Here is an 18,261-nt window from a genome sequence, read left to right as displayed (position 1 = left end):
CAATAACAATGACAACAATCACATAAACAACGGGAAAATGCTATTTAGTCATCAAGTAGGAAACCAATTTCAATAACAATGACAACAATCACATATATTTATAATGGCTACTGTTAATATTTTCACAAATATCTAAATAAAACCAATGCTCGAGAAGGATGGTTCACATACTCAAAAGATGGAAGCCACAAACTTAAAAACCACCAATAACCAATGTCCTGCAGGGCCTTGGCCAAAATTTTGACTAAATAATAGATGAATACCAAATGTGCTAAGGTACATTGTATGCCTTCTTATGCTCTTTTTTATGATAGAATAAAAATTTATAGAGAATTTCTGCCACAATACCACTATATTTTAAAGCACTTGTGCAACTCTCGTTACTGCAAATGAACATTTGGATTGTCCCTGCCATCTTACAATTAACCTTGAAACAGCAAGTCTATGATCACAAAAAATTAGGAAAGCAGACATCAAATAAAGACACCACAAATCCAATGCTCCTATTCAGCTGAACCAAGTGATATGATGCTATGCTCACATAGGTTATCCCTGGAGTAAGCATGCACAATTCAAGATCCCATTGATTGAATAGTCAATTCCTCCACCATCTGCATCCCAATACATTGCTCCTTTCAAGATATCAAAGATGGGAAATGGGCTTTTGCTTGGCTAAGCCATGTTTCTTTGCATCTTTAAATTTACAGAAGTCCACTAACATGGAAAGTAACTTTTGAGAGAGTAAATGCTCACATAAGAATATTTGCATTTGTTAATGGCATAGATTACAAGGACCACTAGCTTAACTCAAGTTGTAACTTATAAGAAAAATATGTCATTGCCATAATGGCACCTCGAGGTATAGGGAAAAACCTTCCAATGCCGACTTCCATCCACAGTGCGAGTACAGTCAAAGCAGCAAGATTATCATATTGTTTTGCACTAAACCAAGTAGCAAAAGACAAGACCAATATTAGGAGTATGCCCCTTTGACCACCAATTAGCCATGCCATCATGTGGGCCACCTTGTAACTTGCTGTCATTTGTCTATTCAGTATAGCACAAAAACAAAACAAACTCAAAGCTGTGTGTGACCCAAGGATTTGACAACAGAATAGAGTAAACCACACATATCTCAACAAATCTTGAACAGGTGCTTTCTCTTCCATTTTTGCATCCATAAATTCCTCATTTTCATAAGAATCAAATGAAGGTTCATATGCTTCAAAATAGTCTTCCCAGGTTACACCCCGTGCTCGTGGCTTCATACCTGCCCAGGAATATCTTCTGCCCCCATTCAGTTCAGATTCTCTCCACTGATTATTTACGCCTGATTCTTGCAATCTCAAAGCCATGTCATATTGATATCTCGTGGTATCATTTGATAATACCTGATTCACTCTCATGAACTAAGAAGGGAGAAGGTAGAGCATAAAAACAAGCATGCAGTTAGTAAATGGAAACAAAAAATTAAATAATGAAGTAGCTAACCTCATATGCCAGTCGAATGCTCTTGAATGAATCATCAGCATCAGGATCCTTATTCACATCAGGATGATACTGTAAAACATTGCAATTAAAATGAAGAATATTGTAAGGAGAGAAGGTAAAATATGTTTACCTAAAATAACAAATCATAAACAGGATTGATGTTAATTGATATCTAGCTAGGCACCAACATAAGGTAGATCATACTAATTAGTAAACTAGCTAAGCACCAACATAAGATGGATAGTAGCATGAACAAAACTAACCTTGGCAACTGGTTTTCTGCTGAAATGGGTTAGTTTCATGCTACATATTATAAGCTACATGAAAATTCTTTCTAATGTAGAAAACACAAACAAATGGAAAAGAACCATCACGTGTTATAACATCAAAGTTTACTTTTTCTATTCTTGTATACAGAATTTAATACATCTTCAGTATTAGACAGAAAGTAAGTAGGAAAAGTTGGGATCCCCAAGAATAATAAAAGTCAATTGGCCATTGAAGATTTACAAGCCAAAGCACTTCAAAGAATCTTGATCATCCGCCGCAAATTGAATGTCGAAAGGTTGGGTTCATAGCATATGTTTCATGAGTTTGATCATATTTCCCTTTTGTACTTAGCCTACTTAATCTTATTCCTCTGTTTATTCAGATTATATCATACTTTAGAGTCTATAACACCAAAGTGCTATTGCAATTTATATGATTAAAAGGTAATACATTATCCAAACACGTAAAAACTAGTGCTTTTTCTCAGTGCATGCATTAGAATCATGTGATCCATTTCAAAACAAAATCTATAAACAAAATTTTTTTATTACCAAGTTAGTATCTCATTTCATTAATCTTACTAGAACCTAAAAATTACTAGCAACCACTTGCAATACAACTTTTCTTGGTGAACTACTGCTTGAAAATTCAATATACCAGAATCAGATACTTTTATCTGGATACATTAAAAAAAAATCTATTAAGTCCCCACATAAAATCTGAAGGATAAGACACAACTAGCAGCCATAAATGGCTGATCTTTGCACTACCAACATCCTCAACATTACATGATCTGATTTTGTTAAGCCTTAATACTTGCATACCGAAGTCAACCCCAAACTAAAATAACTTACCTGACATTTTCTAGTCCAATGACAGATTGACTTGTGTTTCCTATCATACAGATGGTAATATTATCTGTCCCTTCAAAACAACCACTGGGTCTTTGAGGTCATATATAAAACTCAGCCTAACCCACAGAAAATAATCTAACAGTGCTCCAGCTGAGCTTAAACATAAACTCTTAAGTAGAGCATAACAAAAAGCGGAGAAGCATCCGACCAAAGCTGATAGTTACTGAAACCAGCCTCTTACCAATCACTTGGAATGTCTAGAACACTGCCAGGGATGTAGGGATAGTCCAAAGCAATGCTGGTCTTTTCTGATATTGATTGACAGGCTGAAGTCATAGTAACGAAATCCAGTATCTGCTTCAAAGTTCCCACGGCACTTTAGAAATATTATCAAACATCCCAGAGCTTCCTGATGAGCATAAGATGGAAATCAGTAATAACTCACTATGCCTCTATTTGAGAACTGTTGCCATTACCAACATGCCTCGAATCTAAGCAAATCTAGTCATTCAAGAATTGATATCATTGCTCCTAGCCAACCTTGCAACTCACACCCACCATGCAGGGAGAGGAACTTCACTCCAGTGCAGTTCTCTCTATGACTAATCCCTTGGCATAATGACTCCTCTAGAATATCAGCACTCGGATATGTTGTGAGGTTCTCACACCATCAACCCAAAACTTTGGGGACCCCCTTTTTTTAATTGCCTTGGCAAATTTTTGAGTTGTCCAAAAAAAATTTGATTCAATTTTTTTGAAAATTTTAAGTCTTGGACACCTTCAGGCCAGAAGGGAGAGGGTTAGAGTTATTTTCACCCAGTTTTAAGCTTGATTTTCCAAAATGACCAATTTCATCCTTAGGCTGGATGAATTTTAAAAAGCAACACTTGGCAAGATAAAATTGTAAATTTTGTACTTAGAGGATTTCTTTTGAAAATTTGGATATAATTGTTAAATTTGGATAATTTTCAAAAAGTAAAATTTTGGTTAAGATTTGAGTTTTTGGAAAATCTTGAATTTCTTTGGTTTAAAAAAAAAAAATTGTGAAGATGATCTCAAATTGCTTGATTTTAGGCTCTAGAAATGATTTTATTTTTGTCAAAAACCAAAATTGCTTGACAAAATCGATTTGAATTGAATTGCAAAAAATTGGCTTTAATGGATTAAAATTGCTTTGAAAATTTTTAAGCCTTTAATGAAATTGGTAATTTGATATCGAAAAATGGCTTTTGGCTAGCCAAAATCTAATTTTAATGACATATTAATTGCTAAATTTTCATTAAATGAAAACCTCTAGCATCCCCAAGGGATTATTTACTTTCTTTTTGCAATTTTGGTCCAATTAGCTTCTTTTTTTAAAAGTAAATTTCATCTTGGCATAGTTAAATTTTAGGTTAGCATTTAATTGGAGGCTATGTCTTGTGTTCTAATTTATTTATTTTTGCTCCCAGGGTCCCAATCAGCCAGCTAAGGAGGATGAGCAAATTGCTAATAAGAGGAAACTCTTTCCTCTCATTTCCTCATTCCTCACTCCTCTTTGGTGCTTAGGTGATTTGGCTAAGAGCAGATTTTTCTCTCTTCTTTGGCATTTTTCCTAAGGCAGATTGGCATCCTTTGAGCGATTTTTCTTTCAGCTAGGGCAGATGGGCATTATGTTGGCAAGTTTTTAAAGATAATTTGGAGCTGCTCCCCCATGTTTGGCGATTTTCAGAAGGCAGATTTGCACTTTTTCTTGGCAATTTTCAGTATCCAAAGGCAGCAAGATCCGGCATACTTAGGCACCCTTCATTTGGCGATTTTTTTAGGGCAAAGTTCTCATGCATGGCGGCTCCCCTAGAGCAGATCTGAAACTTTCCATTGCTAAACAATTTTGCAAGGTCCGATTTCTTTGCAAGGAGCTGTGATTTCTGCCCTAATTTGGGCAATTTTGTTTGGAGGAGATTATTGTGATCAAAGGTCTGATTTTTTTGAGGCAAATGGTGGACAATTCCTAGAGCACTAAATTCTAATTTTTCCAGCTCGGGCATCAAGATTTGCAAGGGATTTGAAATTCTCAAGTGTGATCCTCAATTCCAAAAAGGAGATCCGGCTATTGGTAAAGGTAACTTTAAATCATTTACAGTTGAAAGGGGTCCTTAAGCTGATTTCCTCCTTTCGTTCTTGTCTAGATATTGTCTCCTTGGTTCTTCTTGCATTCATTATCCACCACAAAACCATCCTATCATAGGTTGACGAGATGGTAGATGTTAGTGCAAGCAAGAATCCTAAGGGAACAAACACTAAGAAAGACAAAGAGGATATGATGCCCAAAACAACTTTTTTCTCGAAAATGAGGTGAATAACCGATACCAATGTCAGTACAGTAAATATGCTATAGGTAAAAGACAGACTAAAGGAAGGACAATCCCCCTTGGCAAAGAAGATATACAGGAGCGGAATTGTACACGCAGCAGCTTTTCCTCCCACATTGCCTTGTCCAGAATTGGTTATGGAATGTGCATCCAGGTTTGATCTGATCAGCAAAACCATCATCTTTGATGAAGGGAAGAGGATGTTGGCCAACATTGGCAAACAGGCGATTAAAGAAGCATTTAACATTCCCCAGTACAAGAGCATGACAGTGGTGATGATGGATTAGGCAGCCAAATCATTTCAAGATAACCAGGAAGCTTATTTCACACATCTAAAATAGGATTGGCTACACGAGGGAAAGAAAGGCATAACCAGGTCATCAAGGCTCACGGTGGCAGACTTCAAATCAAAATATGGAGATCTCATTGTGCTTCTCAGCCAGATCATGGGCCTAGCTCAAGGTATGCAATTCGAAAACTGGATGTACTTTATTGATGAAATTGAAAAAAGAAAAAGAAGATTTGATTGGACTAGGATCATAAGCGAGAATCTAGAGTTGCAACTTAGAACTGTACAAAACGAAAAGCAATTCCACATGGGATCCTATCTGTTTTACCTAATTGCTAGACTGTATAAGAGTTCGGGACTTAAAGCCTTAAGAGAAGTTGGCAATGGGCCGGGGCAATATTTGGTGCATGAATGCTATCCACAGCTTCATTTGCACAACAACAAGGATTACAAAATGTTTTGTGACACCTTTGCCATGAAGACAATAAGGGTATTACAAGGGACACCTGCTAAGAGACTTTCACCAGAAGTGGAATCGAAGATAAAGAAGTTTGGGAGTTGGTTCATCCAATTTTCGCAATTCACCTACATTAGAGTAGCAGGGAGCACAGTTTGTCCCAAGAGGCTTCCAAGATACCCACCTGACAAGGTAGTTTTGATGGAATTGGCTAGGCAACTTGAGCACTATGATAGAATAATGAGAAATGAAGGTAAAGCAGGGATTACATTCTCAATCGGAATTGGCAATGATAGTTGCCCCAATTGGGATGCCTTTGGAGCTGCAGAGAAGGAATTGGAATGGTATCATCTAGGGTGGTACAGAGCAAGGCAAGGATTCGATCCTAATGGTCTTATCAAGGTATCTCATGGAAATGCGTTTAAGCATGTTCCCACTATTGAAGACTTTTGGGCCAATGCCAAGGATGACTTTCATGTGAGAAAGCTAGCTTTCTCAAGATTGTCGGTGAACATGATGAGGAATATCAAATGGAGAGGCCTTGATATTCCCAATCAACTAGAAGACAATGGTAATGTGTTGAGAGGGGATTATGATACAGCAGAAGGAACAGAGTTGAATCCGATAGATTGGGATGACCATTAGGATCATTCCTTGGCCATTAGGATCATTCCTTGGAAGTAGTCACAAGGGCAATTGATTAGCATACCGAGTCATGGTATAATGAAAGATTAAGGAAGCTACAAAGTCAAAGGATAACCCCTACTTATGAGAAGATGAAGCCAAAAGAAGGTCCAATAGAATCAGTCGAACAGAAGGGTGAAGGAAGTAGCCGGCAACAAGAAATAGTTAGAAGCAAGAAAAGGGCTTTGGAGGTTGAGAAGGGCAAAGGACATCCAGAACCTCCAACCAAGAGACAGCATACAGTCCCATCAAGAGAAAGCATAATTGAGGCTAGAAGCCAAGAGGTCAATTCAAGCGATAAAGGGGCTACGGTAGAAGTGAGCTCTGATTCAGAATCAAGTGGTTACAGTAGGAGCACCGAGTACTCCCCTCTCTTAGAAAACCAACCACAAGATGATATGGCAGTAACTAGTGGAGAAGAAGATGGGCCGACTGACATCAAGGCAATAAGTTAGGCACCCGAGGCTGTTGGTGATGCTTTGTTAGTCGAATCGAATCTAGATTTGGGGAGATGCATTGCACCACTATGGTTAAGGCAAATGCTTATGCCAAGAGGCGAGGTAGTAACTACCCGAATGGTGGAAGATATCCAAGGATTAATAGAAAAGGGTGATAGCGAGAACCAAAAATAAATGACAAAGACGGTGGCAAAGGTAATCAAGAGCAACAATGATGGTCACCGAAAGGTTTAGATTGCTATACCATCAGTCAATAAAGCAGTGGATGAGATTGCGTCCCAAGAATATGAGATAGTGGAACACAACTTGGTAAGAAACATAGATGATATGGAATGTGAAGAGATCCAAGAAGGTATAGCTTCAATCAAAGAAAGGCTGAGGAAGGCAAACGAAAGGATCGTAAAGTTGGAGGCCGAGAACAAATATTGGAGAGATTGCCAGCCTATCCAACAGTTGCACCAGGCAGCCCTTCCTCAAGACAGCGGGAGCAACCTAGAAGAAATATCAACTACATGAAGTCAAGGATTGGATCCATGATACAATCCAAGATGGGCGAAATTTCTTACCTTCCTTAATCTCAACATTCCAGTCATTAGTGACTGTTAGAAACAAGTTCAGAATATTTGAAGAGGAGTGGAAGGATTTTCTTCCAGTCAAAGATCTAGTTATTCCCAGGCTACAGGCGTTTATTGGACTGCCAAAAGGATATTTGGAGAGGGCCAAGTTGGTTGATGAAAGAGGATTGAGTATGGTTGAGTCTTGGTTTGTCACCTTGACTACCAGATTGAGTACACTCGAGGAGATACAAAATGCAATTGCACAACACAGCACAAGCGTCGACACTTCCATTTCAACCATGATAAGCAACGTTGGGGTGGCACCTGATTTTGAAGACATTAGATAAGAGGAAGACAAGACTTGGATCAAGATTGGATGAGTTAGGAAAGGTTGCTATCAAGAAGAAACATTTGGGCACCCTTTCCTCCCTCAATGCCTTTATCAGATTTGCAAAAGAGTATGAGAAGACACTACAGGCAGCAAGCAGCATGATGAAATTGACTGAGCTCAAGATAAAGCATACACCTTGCCCTCCCATGGAGGAAGTCAATGAAAGGCTAGCTAGGTTCATTGCCTTAGCTAAAAGAATGAAAGAAAGGGGGAGATTTATATTAGAAGATCATTTGATGTAAGCCCAAGTGGCAATTTCTCTTTCTTCTAGGGTAGGACAAGTGTCTAATTCTGATTGGCCACCATTTTGGTGCCTTCTCATTAGTTGCCACTTTTCCACTTTTTTCATTGGTCCATTGATGATGTGGCATCTTCTCATTGACCGATGGGGCGGCAACCCTAATTAGGGTTTCTAGAATTCAATCCGGATCGTTCGTTTTGCCTCTTTATCTCTACCGTCAGTTGTACATTTTGGCCTCTACATAAGGCCATTTGCTCTCATTTGTAATGGTCGGAGAAAATTATTGCAAAGATAATGCCAAAATTCGCTATTTCTTTCTCATTGTTGTGACTTACATGGTGATTAAGAGCCTTTGATATTATTGCATGGTTTCTACTTCCAAATGGTTAGAGTAAAATTTCCTTTCAAGTTGTAAAGTTGATTGTATTTCAAGTTTTTAAGTAAGAGCAAGGTAGATGAATAGTTGCATGGTAGCATTAGTAGATGTTTGATAGGGATCAATACTAGACCACTAGCATCCTAGCGGCTTGTTGGGAAGCCTTGTGTGGCAAACTAGTTTATTTTTCCTTTGAATCATTGCATCTGTGAAGGTGGAGCTGCTGGTTAACTTTCATTAGATTCGATCCCAGTCCATTTGCTAGTCTTCCATCCATAGGAGTAGGAGTAGGATAGCAAGTAGTTTAGGACTTAGAATTTAGAAGAAGAGAGTTAGAAAGATACCAGTCATAGGAACCATTCACCATCCACCACCATCACTTTCCCGCCAACATCATCTAGCATTCACACCGAACCACCATCTCCATCATCCCACCAAAGCCCAAGTCATCCTCAACAATTTGCATAAGGCTGCCTACGTGATTACCAACAAATCACATCGATAAAACTGAGCGAGTATCCACAAGTGTAAGGAACATTGGAGTTATTCTCATGTCTCATGAGCAATGACTTTTCAAGAGAGGAATTGTGTGTTTGATACTCCATATCAGATATTCAATTACTAATATGTTATGCAGTGGTACAAAAACTGACATCAACAGGATACATATTAGCATTAGGAGGCACTACCAAACCCTAAAGATTCTTAATCAGTCACCAACATCACAACTTGAAGGCCCTACATTCTCCAAAGCCCATTTGGGATGACGACACCGCACTGGCAATAGAAAATTCCATACTAGAATTCTTTGCAGCAGTCTCTATCTAATTTTACTAGCCAAAGAGATAGTGAAAGAAACATTGACAATAGGTGCATCAAAACAAAGAAAGGAAGAGGAGAATGCAGACCTGTGATGAAGGGTTATCTTTCAATGCTACATCCTTCTTAGTGATGTTCTGTTTACAATCATACACAAACAAAGAATCTCCGACTCGTTATAGACTACAATGATAATTGTGACACTTACCTTCAATTTCTCTCTCTTCTCTTGAATAAGATTCCAACCATCACATCCAAAGACAGCAAAATGAGCAAACATGTGCGTCACCTACTCAATGCCTCTTCATAATTCACATCTCCAATTTCTTTCTCCTCTTCTCTTAGAAATGATTCCAACCATCACAACCCAAGATACCAAAATGTGCAATTGTATGCTTCCACCACTCAACGCCTCTTCAAGATTCACATCTCTAACGGCTATAGTAGGCATCCAACATTGAAAATAGCATGCACAATCAACTACTTCTGCTCCAAACATATAGCCTATTATCTTAAACAAGCAACAAATGTTTAACTGTTTCAACAATGGCCTCATTATGGTGAGGTGTGTGCTAGAGTTAGACAATAAGCTAAGTTACTAACATGTGCCGAATTTACTAAAAATAACCTCAAGAACAGTGTTAACATTCTGTTCACCACTGAGAGCCCTAATGATTTTGGGAGTTTAACAATATTATTTTTCATAAAAGATTTAAAATCCCTTCAACATCACTAGGACTTTATTATTATGCTCCAACAAATATACACAATTATGTTACAAGTAATCATTGCTTAATACCAGGAGACATCTCAAAACTAAAAGAGAATCTAAAACACTGGATCAGAAAGGTATAATATGCAAAACATGGACAAACATTAGCCCCATGCACCTTTACTTGTTCAATCATAACCTCTGATGCAATGTACCTAGGGATATGACTTTAACATTTATTTGTCAATACAATGACATTAAGAATGGCTTCCGCTCCCGCGCTGCTCAGGCCAGGTTTCAAACTTTGGTTTCTCCCACCTATTGTCCTCTGGCTGCTACTGGGGATGTTGTTCATTCTCCAGTTGCGGTTGTGGATGCTCTCTGTCCCCTTGCAGTGGCTCAGTTCGCTATGGATGCTAATCCAATTGCTCCTATTGTTGTGGCTCACCGTTCTCCTAATGCTAAGTCTCGGGTTGCTGTGGGGGGATCTGCAATCTCTTATGCATATGTGGCTGCTTTTGAGGCAGGTATTGGGGGTCTTGCTATGAAGTTGAGGCTTCGTTTGGCGGTGCCTATCTCTGTAAGTAACCCGCTTGTGTTTCATTTAGATTCAGAAATTGTTGATGAGATCTCCGCATATGAGGCAGATTTTTCTACTACAGCTGGTATTTTTCGTTTTAGGGATTTTTGGCCCCCTCTTTTGGATTTGCATGCTTGGATTTCCAAATATTGGGAACCTATCATCTCGAATTTAGTTCAAACTTACCCTATGCCAAGGGGTTTTTTTATTGTGAAATTTGCAAATGTTGAAGATAGAAATTTCATCCTGTGTCGTGGATTCTCTTGGGAGAGGTTCCCCTTGATGGCCAAACCTTGGTATAAGGATTTTGACCCGACTTTTGAATCCTTTAATAAGATTCCTCTTTGGATAAGGTTGTCGAATCTTCGCCTTCACTTTTAGCTAGATTCAGTCTTGGAGGCTGTGGGGGAGGCCCTTAGGGACTTCTTGTTAGTTGATTCAGGGTCTTCCAATGTGTTTAAGACGACGTATGCTCACATTCTTGTGGAGATTGATGTCTCCAAGGGGCTCCCTGAAAAGATTAAGCTAGCCTCTCAAAATGGTTCTTGGATTCAGCTTCTTGATTATGAGGGAATTCCCTTCAAATGCAGGAAATGTCATAAGACCGGCCATCTTGTTGTGCAATGCTCCTCTGAAAAGGTTAGATCGAAGAAATCACCTTCTTGGTGGTTGGGGGTTTTGGATGATCACTATATGGTGCAGAAAGTACGCAAAGTTGTGGATGGGCTGGATAGCTCTTCTCAAAATGCTCTTTCTTTGGTGGAGGATTCTATTACTATCTCTAATGATTCAAATGATGTCCCTATGGTGGTGACTCAAAATGTTGCTGATGTCCCCTCTTCTGCTGTTGAAACTATTGATTCGAATGTTGTCCCTTTGGCGGCTTTGATTCAAATTGGTGCTGCTGTCCCTTTTTCTATTGCTGTTCAGAACATTGTTCTTGGTGCTACTTCAGTTGTTTTATCTGCTACTATGAGGTTGTTGGGGGGTGGTTGACCTGATTGGCAGAAGGCTGCTCGGAAGGTGGAGGATGGATGGACATCAGTAAAAGAAAAAAAAGTCAAGTCCTCCAATCCTTCGTTTGATATGTCTTTACATTCTCAAAAGACAGGACCAAAATATAAATCTTGAAGGTTTGTTTTGAACGATTTTTCGGGTCCTTTCAAAACCCGTTGCTCGCCTACTCTTTTAAAGATTGTTTCTTTTTGTCGGGCTCTCCTGGCCTTCTATGGCATGTTGTTTGTTTGCTGATTGTTTAGGTTCAGGACTTAATGTTTGTTTCTTTTGTAATTTGTTGGGTTTCAGACACCCATTAAAACCTGTTTTACTTAATCAAAAAAAACATTTATTTGTCATTGCCCTACCTTCTAGTTTATTAAATATTGGGGCCCATATCTTATGTCAGCAATCTAATCTATTTTGTTACTTTCTATAATCATATTTTGCATCTTATCAGATGCATCTTATCATTCAAAACCAAGGTAAATGATGGCACGTGCTTTATCTACTCGGGAATGGAAGCTGTTATAATTCAAGTAACCTATCCCTTTATGCCAAAACTTCCCACTTTCACCAGCACAAGTACAAAATGCATGAAAACTGAGACATAAGTTGTAGGAGTAAACTTCTGACATTTTGAAAAGCTGTGCATTGTATGGCACAGCTATTTGAAACTTTATCAGTCCACAACTCAAATCCCTTCCCTGTCAAAGTATCTAATTTTGGCAACTAAAATTGTACTTAAATGTGGCACATTATAATAATTGATTCTGTCATTTCCACCAACAATATCTCAATTCCCCCTCTCCCCCCCCCAACAAAAATAAAAGAGTGTAATCGTCACAAAGTTTGCTTTAGACTAAGCGTATGAAGGTCATTGATTTGTATAAGAATGATTTCATCATTCCCCACAACAATATCACCAGTTCCAACAATAGTAAGTGAAGAATTATCACTAAAAGTAATATGTCATTGCTCCAAATAAGTGAACAAAGAAATAGTATTAGTAATATAGCAAGCAAAATCAAAATACACAATCCATTCACTGTTTGAAAATTATGAGCAATTGAAGCAGCCAAGGTTACAAAAATGGAAATTATGAGCAATTGAAGCAGTCTAGGTAACAAAAATGGCATCTGAATTGTTAGGATTCTTAAATCCGCATTGGTGATTCTATTGGTGTTTCTTTTGACTAGATTAAACTTGCTCTTTCTGCTTATAAACATCGTCTTCTTAAAAATGATGTTTTAGATGATTGGGGCTGCCGTAACTGAGAATACAAACCTCTTATTTTTCTTGCATTGCATGAGGTATCTTGGTTAGAAATGGTGTAGCAGAATCAGTTGTACAGAAGGAACCTCATCAATAGAAAGGTATTGGGGTGGCTGCTAAAGCATTAAATTTTAGCCGTCGAAGCATGAATTAAGTGGGTATTGTTATGCTTGCATTTTGTAGAAAAGAGGAAATTGTTGTGCATATCTTCAGAAAATGTTCAACAGCTAAAGGGTATTGGGATTAGTTACAAGCAGAATAGAATTTCCTTTTTAATGTTCTCTCTCCTACTGAGAACCTTATCATATCTGGGGGATTCTTCAATGGTCAAGGACAGCTGTAGGGTCCATTGCAGTCAATTAGTTAGCAGAAATCGACTTCCTTTAGACCAGGGGATGCTACCTACTTTTAAATAAATATTCTTAGCAATATAGCGAGAAAAACCAAAATACATAATCCATTCACTGATTGAAGAATTATAAACAGTTAAAGCAGTCAAGGTCACAAAAAAGGCCTTTGAATTGCTAGGGATCTTAGATCTGAATTTATTACTGCGAAGTAATTGGTAAAATATTCATTGTATTAACAAATGACTGAATAGAACATTACAAAGAACTTACAAGAATTGAAAGTTTCCAATAAGAAACTGAAGAACTGATCTTATCTAGAATATATTACATAGATGACCATTAAATTAATTAAATAGTATTCTAATAACCTCCCTTAATGGTCAATCTATTAACAACACCAAGCTGCCCATTGAATTTAGCAAACTTATCTAAACCAAGAGGCTTGGTGAGAATGTCTACACTCTGATATGCCGTTGGAACATACTGCAACAGAATTGCTCCGTCTTCAACCAACTACCGAATGTAATGACAATGAACATCCACATCTTTGGTTCTTTCATGGAAGACCGGATTCATGCCAAGTTTGAGAACTCCCTAATTATCAAAGAGCAAGGGAGTCAAACCTACTTGAGATATTTGCATATCCCCAAGCACCAAACAAAGCCAAATTGCCTTAACAGCTCTTCGGTACTCTACTTCTGTGGAGGACAGTGAGACTACATGTTTCTTTTCACTAGTCCAAGTGACTCCACTAGATCCAAAACTAAACACATAACCAAAGGTTGGCATCTTACAATCAACCCAAACTGCCCAATCTGAATCTGTGAACACACTAATTCTGGAATCCCGACTCCTAAAAGCAGAGGTTCCCTTCACATAACACAACAGACGTTTTGTTGCCACCCAATGATCAGCCTTGGGGGCTATCATGAAGCGTGAAATGCAACTCACTGCAAAATTGAGATCAAGTCTGGTGCTAGTGCGATTGATGAGACTGCCCATTAGTTGCTTGTAAGTGGTTTCATCAACAGAAGGAGAATTAGACTTCGCTGACAACTTTAATCCCTCTCCATAGGTGTCGAAGCAGGTTCACAATCCTACATTCAAAATTTGTCAAGCAAGTTTCTGACATACTTAGACTGAAAAATAAAGATGCTAACGTCAATCTGTCAAGCCTCAACGCCTAAACAATAATGGAGAAGCTCCAAATCTGTCATATCAAAATCATTGCATAGGTCTTGTTTGAATTCTGCAATCAAATGTATTGAACTGCCAGTAATGATCAAGTCATCCACATAGACAACTAGAAAGAGAAAATCATCATCAGAGCATTTGTAATACAAATTACTATCATAAGGGCTACACTGAAAACCATGGGCAACCAAGTACTGATTAATCCTGATGTACTATGCTCAAAGAGCATGTTTGAGTCCATAGAGTGCTTTCTTGAGTTGACATACTTGGTGGTCTTTGCAAGCAACCTTGAAACCAAGAGGTTGCATCATGTAGACTTCTTCCTACCACTCATTGTTGAGGAAGGCACTCTTAACGTCCATTTGATGGACTTTCCATCCACACTAAGTTGTGTGGCGAGAAGAAGACAAATCATAATCATCTTGGTAATAGGAGCAAAAGTCTCCTCATAGTCAATGCCCTCCCATTGTGTGAACCCTCGAGCAACTAATTTGACCTTGTATTTATCTAAGGTACCATTTGCATGATACTTGACCTTATACACCCATTTGCAGCTAATGGGCTTCCCTCAAGGAAGACCACAGAAAAATCCGACTAAGGCCCAAAAGAGCTCTTGAAAAACCCAGAAGAATCTGAAATCAAAATAGTTTTCTGGCTACTATAGAATTTGATGTACGGAGGACGAGGAACCCATGAAAACCTAAAAATGAACCAGTTTAAATCTTGAAAACCCCACCAAAAACATGGAATCAAATTTCAAAGTCAAGTAAATAGAGGGTTTTGAAAGAAACCTTATGCGATTGTAGAAGGTCAAAATTACCGAAAATGGCTTGAGATAACTACAAAGTTGAGCTTGAGTAGATCCAAACCTTTGTCGTTTTTTAGTAAGACTACAAAAAATGAGGCCCTAAGAAGAATCCTGGTCAACTACTACTAAAAAATGGACTTCTACTGAGTTGGGTCGAGAAAAATGGAGACCCGTTGGCAAGAAGATGGCTTTCCACAAAAAAAACAACCATGTTGGTCATGAGTGCAAGAAAAAGTGTCATAAAACTCGGACAGACACAATTTTATAAATCGTGGGTTCGCAAAATCCATAGAAAACAATCATCGATTATTAAAAACCGTAGAAAACCACCAAAAGATTGGTCGATGATGTCATTTCTAGCATGACAAAGGCCCTATGAGCACTAGATGCATCAAAAAGCAGAGGGTTGTGAGAAAATGGCGCTAAATAGAAGGGAAAAAATGCTAGAAATGGATGTGCGAGAAATGAAAATTCCTTTGTTCTGCCTAAAAATGCCAAGAAATAGTTAGTAAAAACCCCTACACAGGTTCCAGAACTAAGTTTTTTTTTAATACGAATTGAAAAAGATTCAAAAATTTTAACTTATTGAGGATTAAAAAATTTTTGAAAATGTTTACCAACGGCTCTAATAATATATTACTAAGAAGTAATATTAGTAGTAATGATTTATTCTGCAATATTAAATATTAACATTATATAGCTGTAACATCATACCATTCCACATATAAAATTTCCACATTGCTGGCACACAATATCTGAACCTGTAAATGTGATTCTCTTAATCACCTGTTGTATTCCGTAGTTTCTGGTTCTCACCCCTCTCCTTATTTGATGCCTGATCTCCTTCCTCAGATCTCCATATATATTCTCCTTCTCTTGAGCGTCATCACTCTTCAGTCAATGATAAATCGTGTCTTCATAGCCACCACTCCTCTTTAACAAATGAAATTTGTTTCTTTTTAAATGCTTCTTGGTTAATCACTGATGTCTCTTAATTACCATGTTAATGAATTGCTGATGGGGTGAAGACTTTACCAACTTCACTTAAATGTCTTCTTCCGTATTGCTGGGAGGCCCAATTTCTTCCTTCCTAATGTAAATTCATAAAAAGTTAAGAGACACAAATAAAGAGTTGTAATTCCCTTAAGATATAAAAGGAATGAGAGTTCATTTGGAAGGGAACAAGGTAATGGAATAGAGTAATAATGTATAATTATTTATTTAATCTTATGTTTAATTTGTATTATCATTTATACATTATTACTAATAATATCATATATAGGATTATAAGTAATAATTATATATAATATAACAAATGAATAAAAATATAAGGTATTCAACAAATAATTATATAATATGATATTTATCTATATCTAAATACAAGACATAAAACTAATTATTATTATATATTTATTTATTTATATTCAATAAATAAACTAGAAATAATTGATGAACTATAATTAAAATAATTATACATTTTGGAATGCCAATAGTGGCATGTTGTGATGGTTAAGTTATTGAGTTGTTGTCCTTGCCATCAAGGTTCAAATCTAATGGGGATGAGGTCCCCCGTTTGTGGCCTCACTGGTTCAGAGCTCCAGGTCAAAGCGTTTACCCCTCTTTTTTAAAAAAAATTATACATTTTGGATTATAATATAATTAGCTACTAAATAAACAATTAAACTTATCCTTACTAAAAGTTGCGACCTTTCCCATCATTGGATATATAGTAAGGATGGAAAGCATTTTTAGAGGGAGGAACACAAATTTTTATATTACCATCCCATCCTTTACTTATTATATTAAATGGAGCAGCGTTCAGAATATTCTACCAATTCCAATGAGAAGAGAGAACATAAAAACTCAGAACCATAGCGGAAATCAACGGCATTTATCCAACGTGGCTTGGAATCCATATTATCCAAAAGAGGACAAGATACATCAAACTACAGACCCTTTGGCATCCAACTCAGCAGGAACGGAAAAGAAAAGATTGACGAGTTCAAATCCAATTCAACAGAGTAACACCGATCATTGAAGAAAGGCACATTAAATTCCTAAGTATAAGTTACAGATGAAAAAGAAAAACAGGTTGGAGCATTTTGAACAGAGGTAGTGATAAGAATTCAAACCTTAACAGTAGTTACATGCACAGTGATAACAAGGAAATAAATAAAGTGATACATGTTGAATAGAGGAAAAATATCAGTGTTTTATCTGGCAGACACTCCTAGATTACTGAGAAGATGTGTGGAATAAAGAGCATACTGCAGAATTAGAAGAACGTGGATAGATAGAAGAATAAGAAGGGCATTACCAAACCAGCAGCAATGACCATAGAGAATAAGACACAAATCAACACAGGAAAAGGAGGTAAAAGTGATGAACATACTAATACCATCAGCACAAACAGCAATCAAGTCGACAGCTGGGACAGCAGATCAGATCAATTTCAGAACAGTGAGCCAATCCAAATAACTGTAAGCAGATAGGTTAAATGTGTAAACAGTAAACAGGTCCAAAGGCACTCCACAGAATAATCAACAGCAGGAACAAGTAGTAAGATGGGGTTATAATTCTATTTGACCCCAAATATAAAAGGAATAATGTGAAGCTTGGAATCCATGTGACCCATAGCCAGCTAATCTCTGCAGATAAGAAATGGAGCAAAGGGCACGATTGGTGATACAAGTAGTTTGTAAGAATATTGAATAGACTCTCACAGCAATAGCTGTATAACTATAAGTGGTTCAGAAGTTCAAATATCCTATTATTAAATCATGTAATTATTCAAACATTGCAAGATGTCTTGGAGATCTTGTTGATATTCATGGGTACCAAAGGACTCTATTGCAAGGAGAAGTGCACACATGTATAGTACGTTAACAGGACAGTCCCATAGTTCCTAGCAAGGATATAAAGGAATTAATTTTGGAGTTAAAGTGTTAAGAGGAAGTGATCTTTGGTGAAATAAAGAATTATGTCACAAATTCGTTTGAAGTTGAGCAGGGACATTACAGGCATCCTATTGCAGTGGCAGTTAAGGGAGAATAGCTATGAGGACACCATATTGCACTGTGATTAAGGGAGAACCGCTAAGGGCATCTT

General features: G+C 37.6%; 1 protein-coding gene across 2 annotated transcripts in view; it reads right to left on the bottom strand.

Annotated features, from left to right (window-relative positions):
• Window positions 1-216: 216 nt before the first annotated feature.
• The window catches only part of LOC149564210 (Chaperone DnaJ-domain superfamily protein), a 91,265-nt gene continuing 73,220 nt past the window's right edge, over window positions 217-18,261 (bottom strand). Inside the window, exons 2-3 of one of the 2 annotated variants that reach the window (XM_089827284.1) lie at window positions 1,492-1,560; window positions 217-1,391 (exon numbers count right to left, since the gene is read on the bottom strand). In XM_089827284.1, the coding sequence (XP_089683410.1) occupies window positions 798-1,391; window positions 1,492-1,560 (663 nt within the window). In that variant the 3' untranslated portion in view covers window positions 217-797. Of the gene's footprint in view, window positions 1,410-1,491; window positions 1,561-18,261 lie in introns of both variants that reach the window. The other variant, XM_089827283.1, reaches the window with a different exon arrangement.

The sequence above is a fragment of the Cupressus sempervirens genome, chromosome 4 (assembly GCF_028749045.1).
Source record: "Cupressus sempervirens isolate cs-2001-9-10 chromosome 4, ASM2874904v1, whole genome shotgun sequence".
NCBI classification, from domain to species: Eukaryota; Viridiplantae; Streptophyta; class Pinopsida; order Cupressales; family Cupressaceae; genus Cupressus; species Cupressus sempervirens.
The sequence above is the reverse complement of the archived record's forward strand: the minus strand, read 5'-3'. Positions and strand labels throughout refer to the sequence as shown.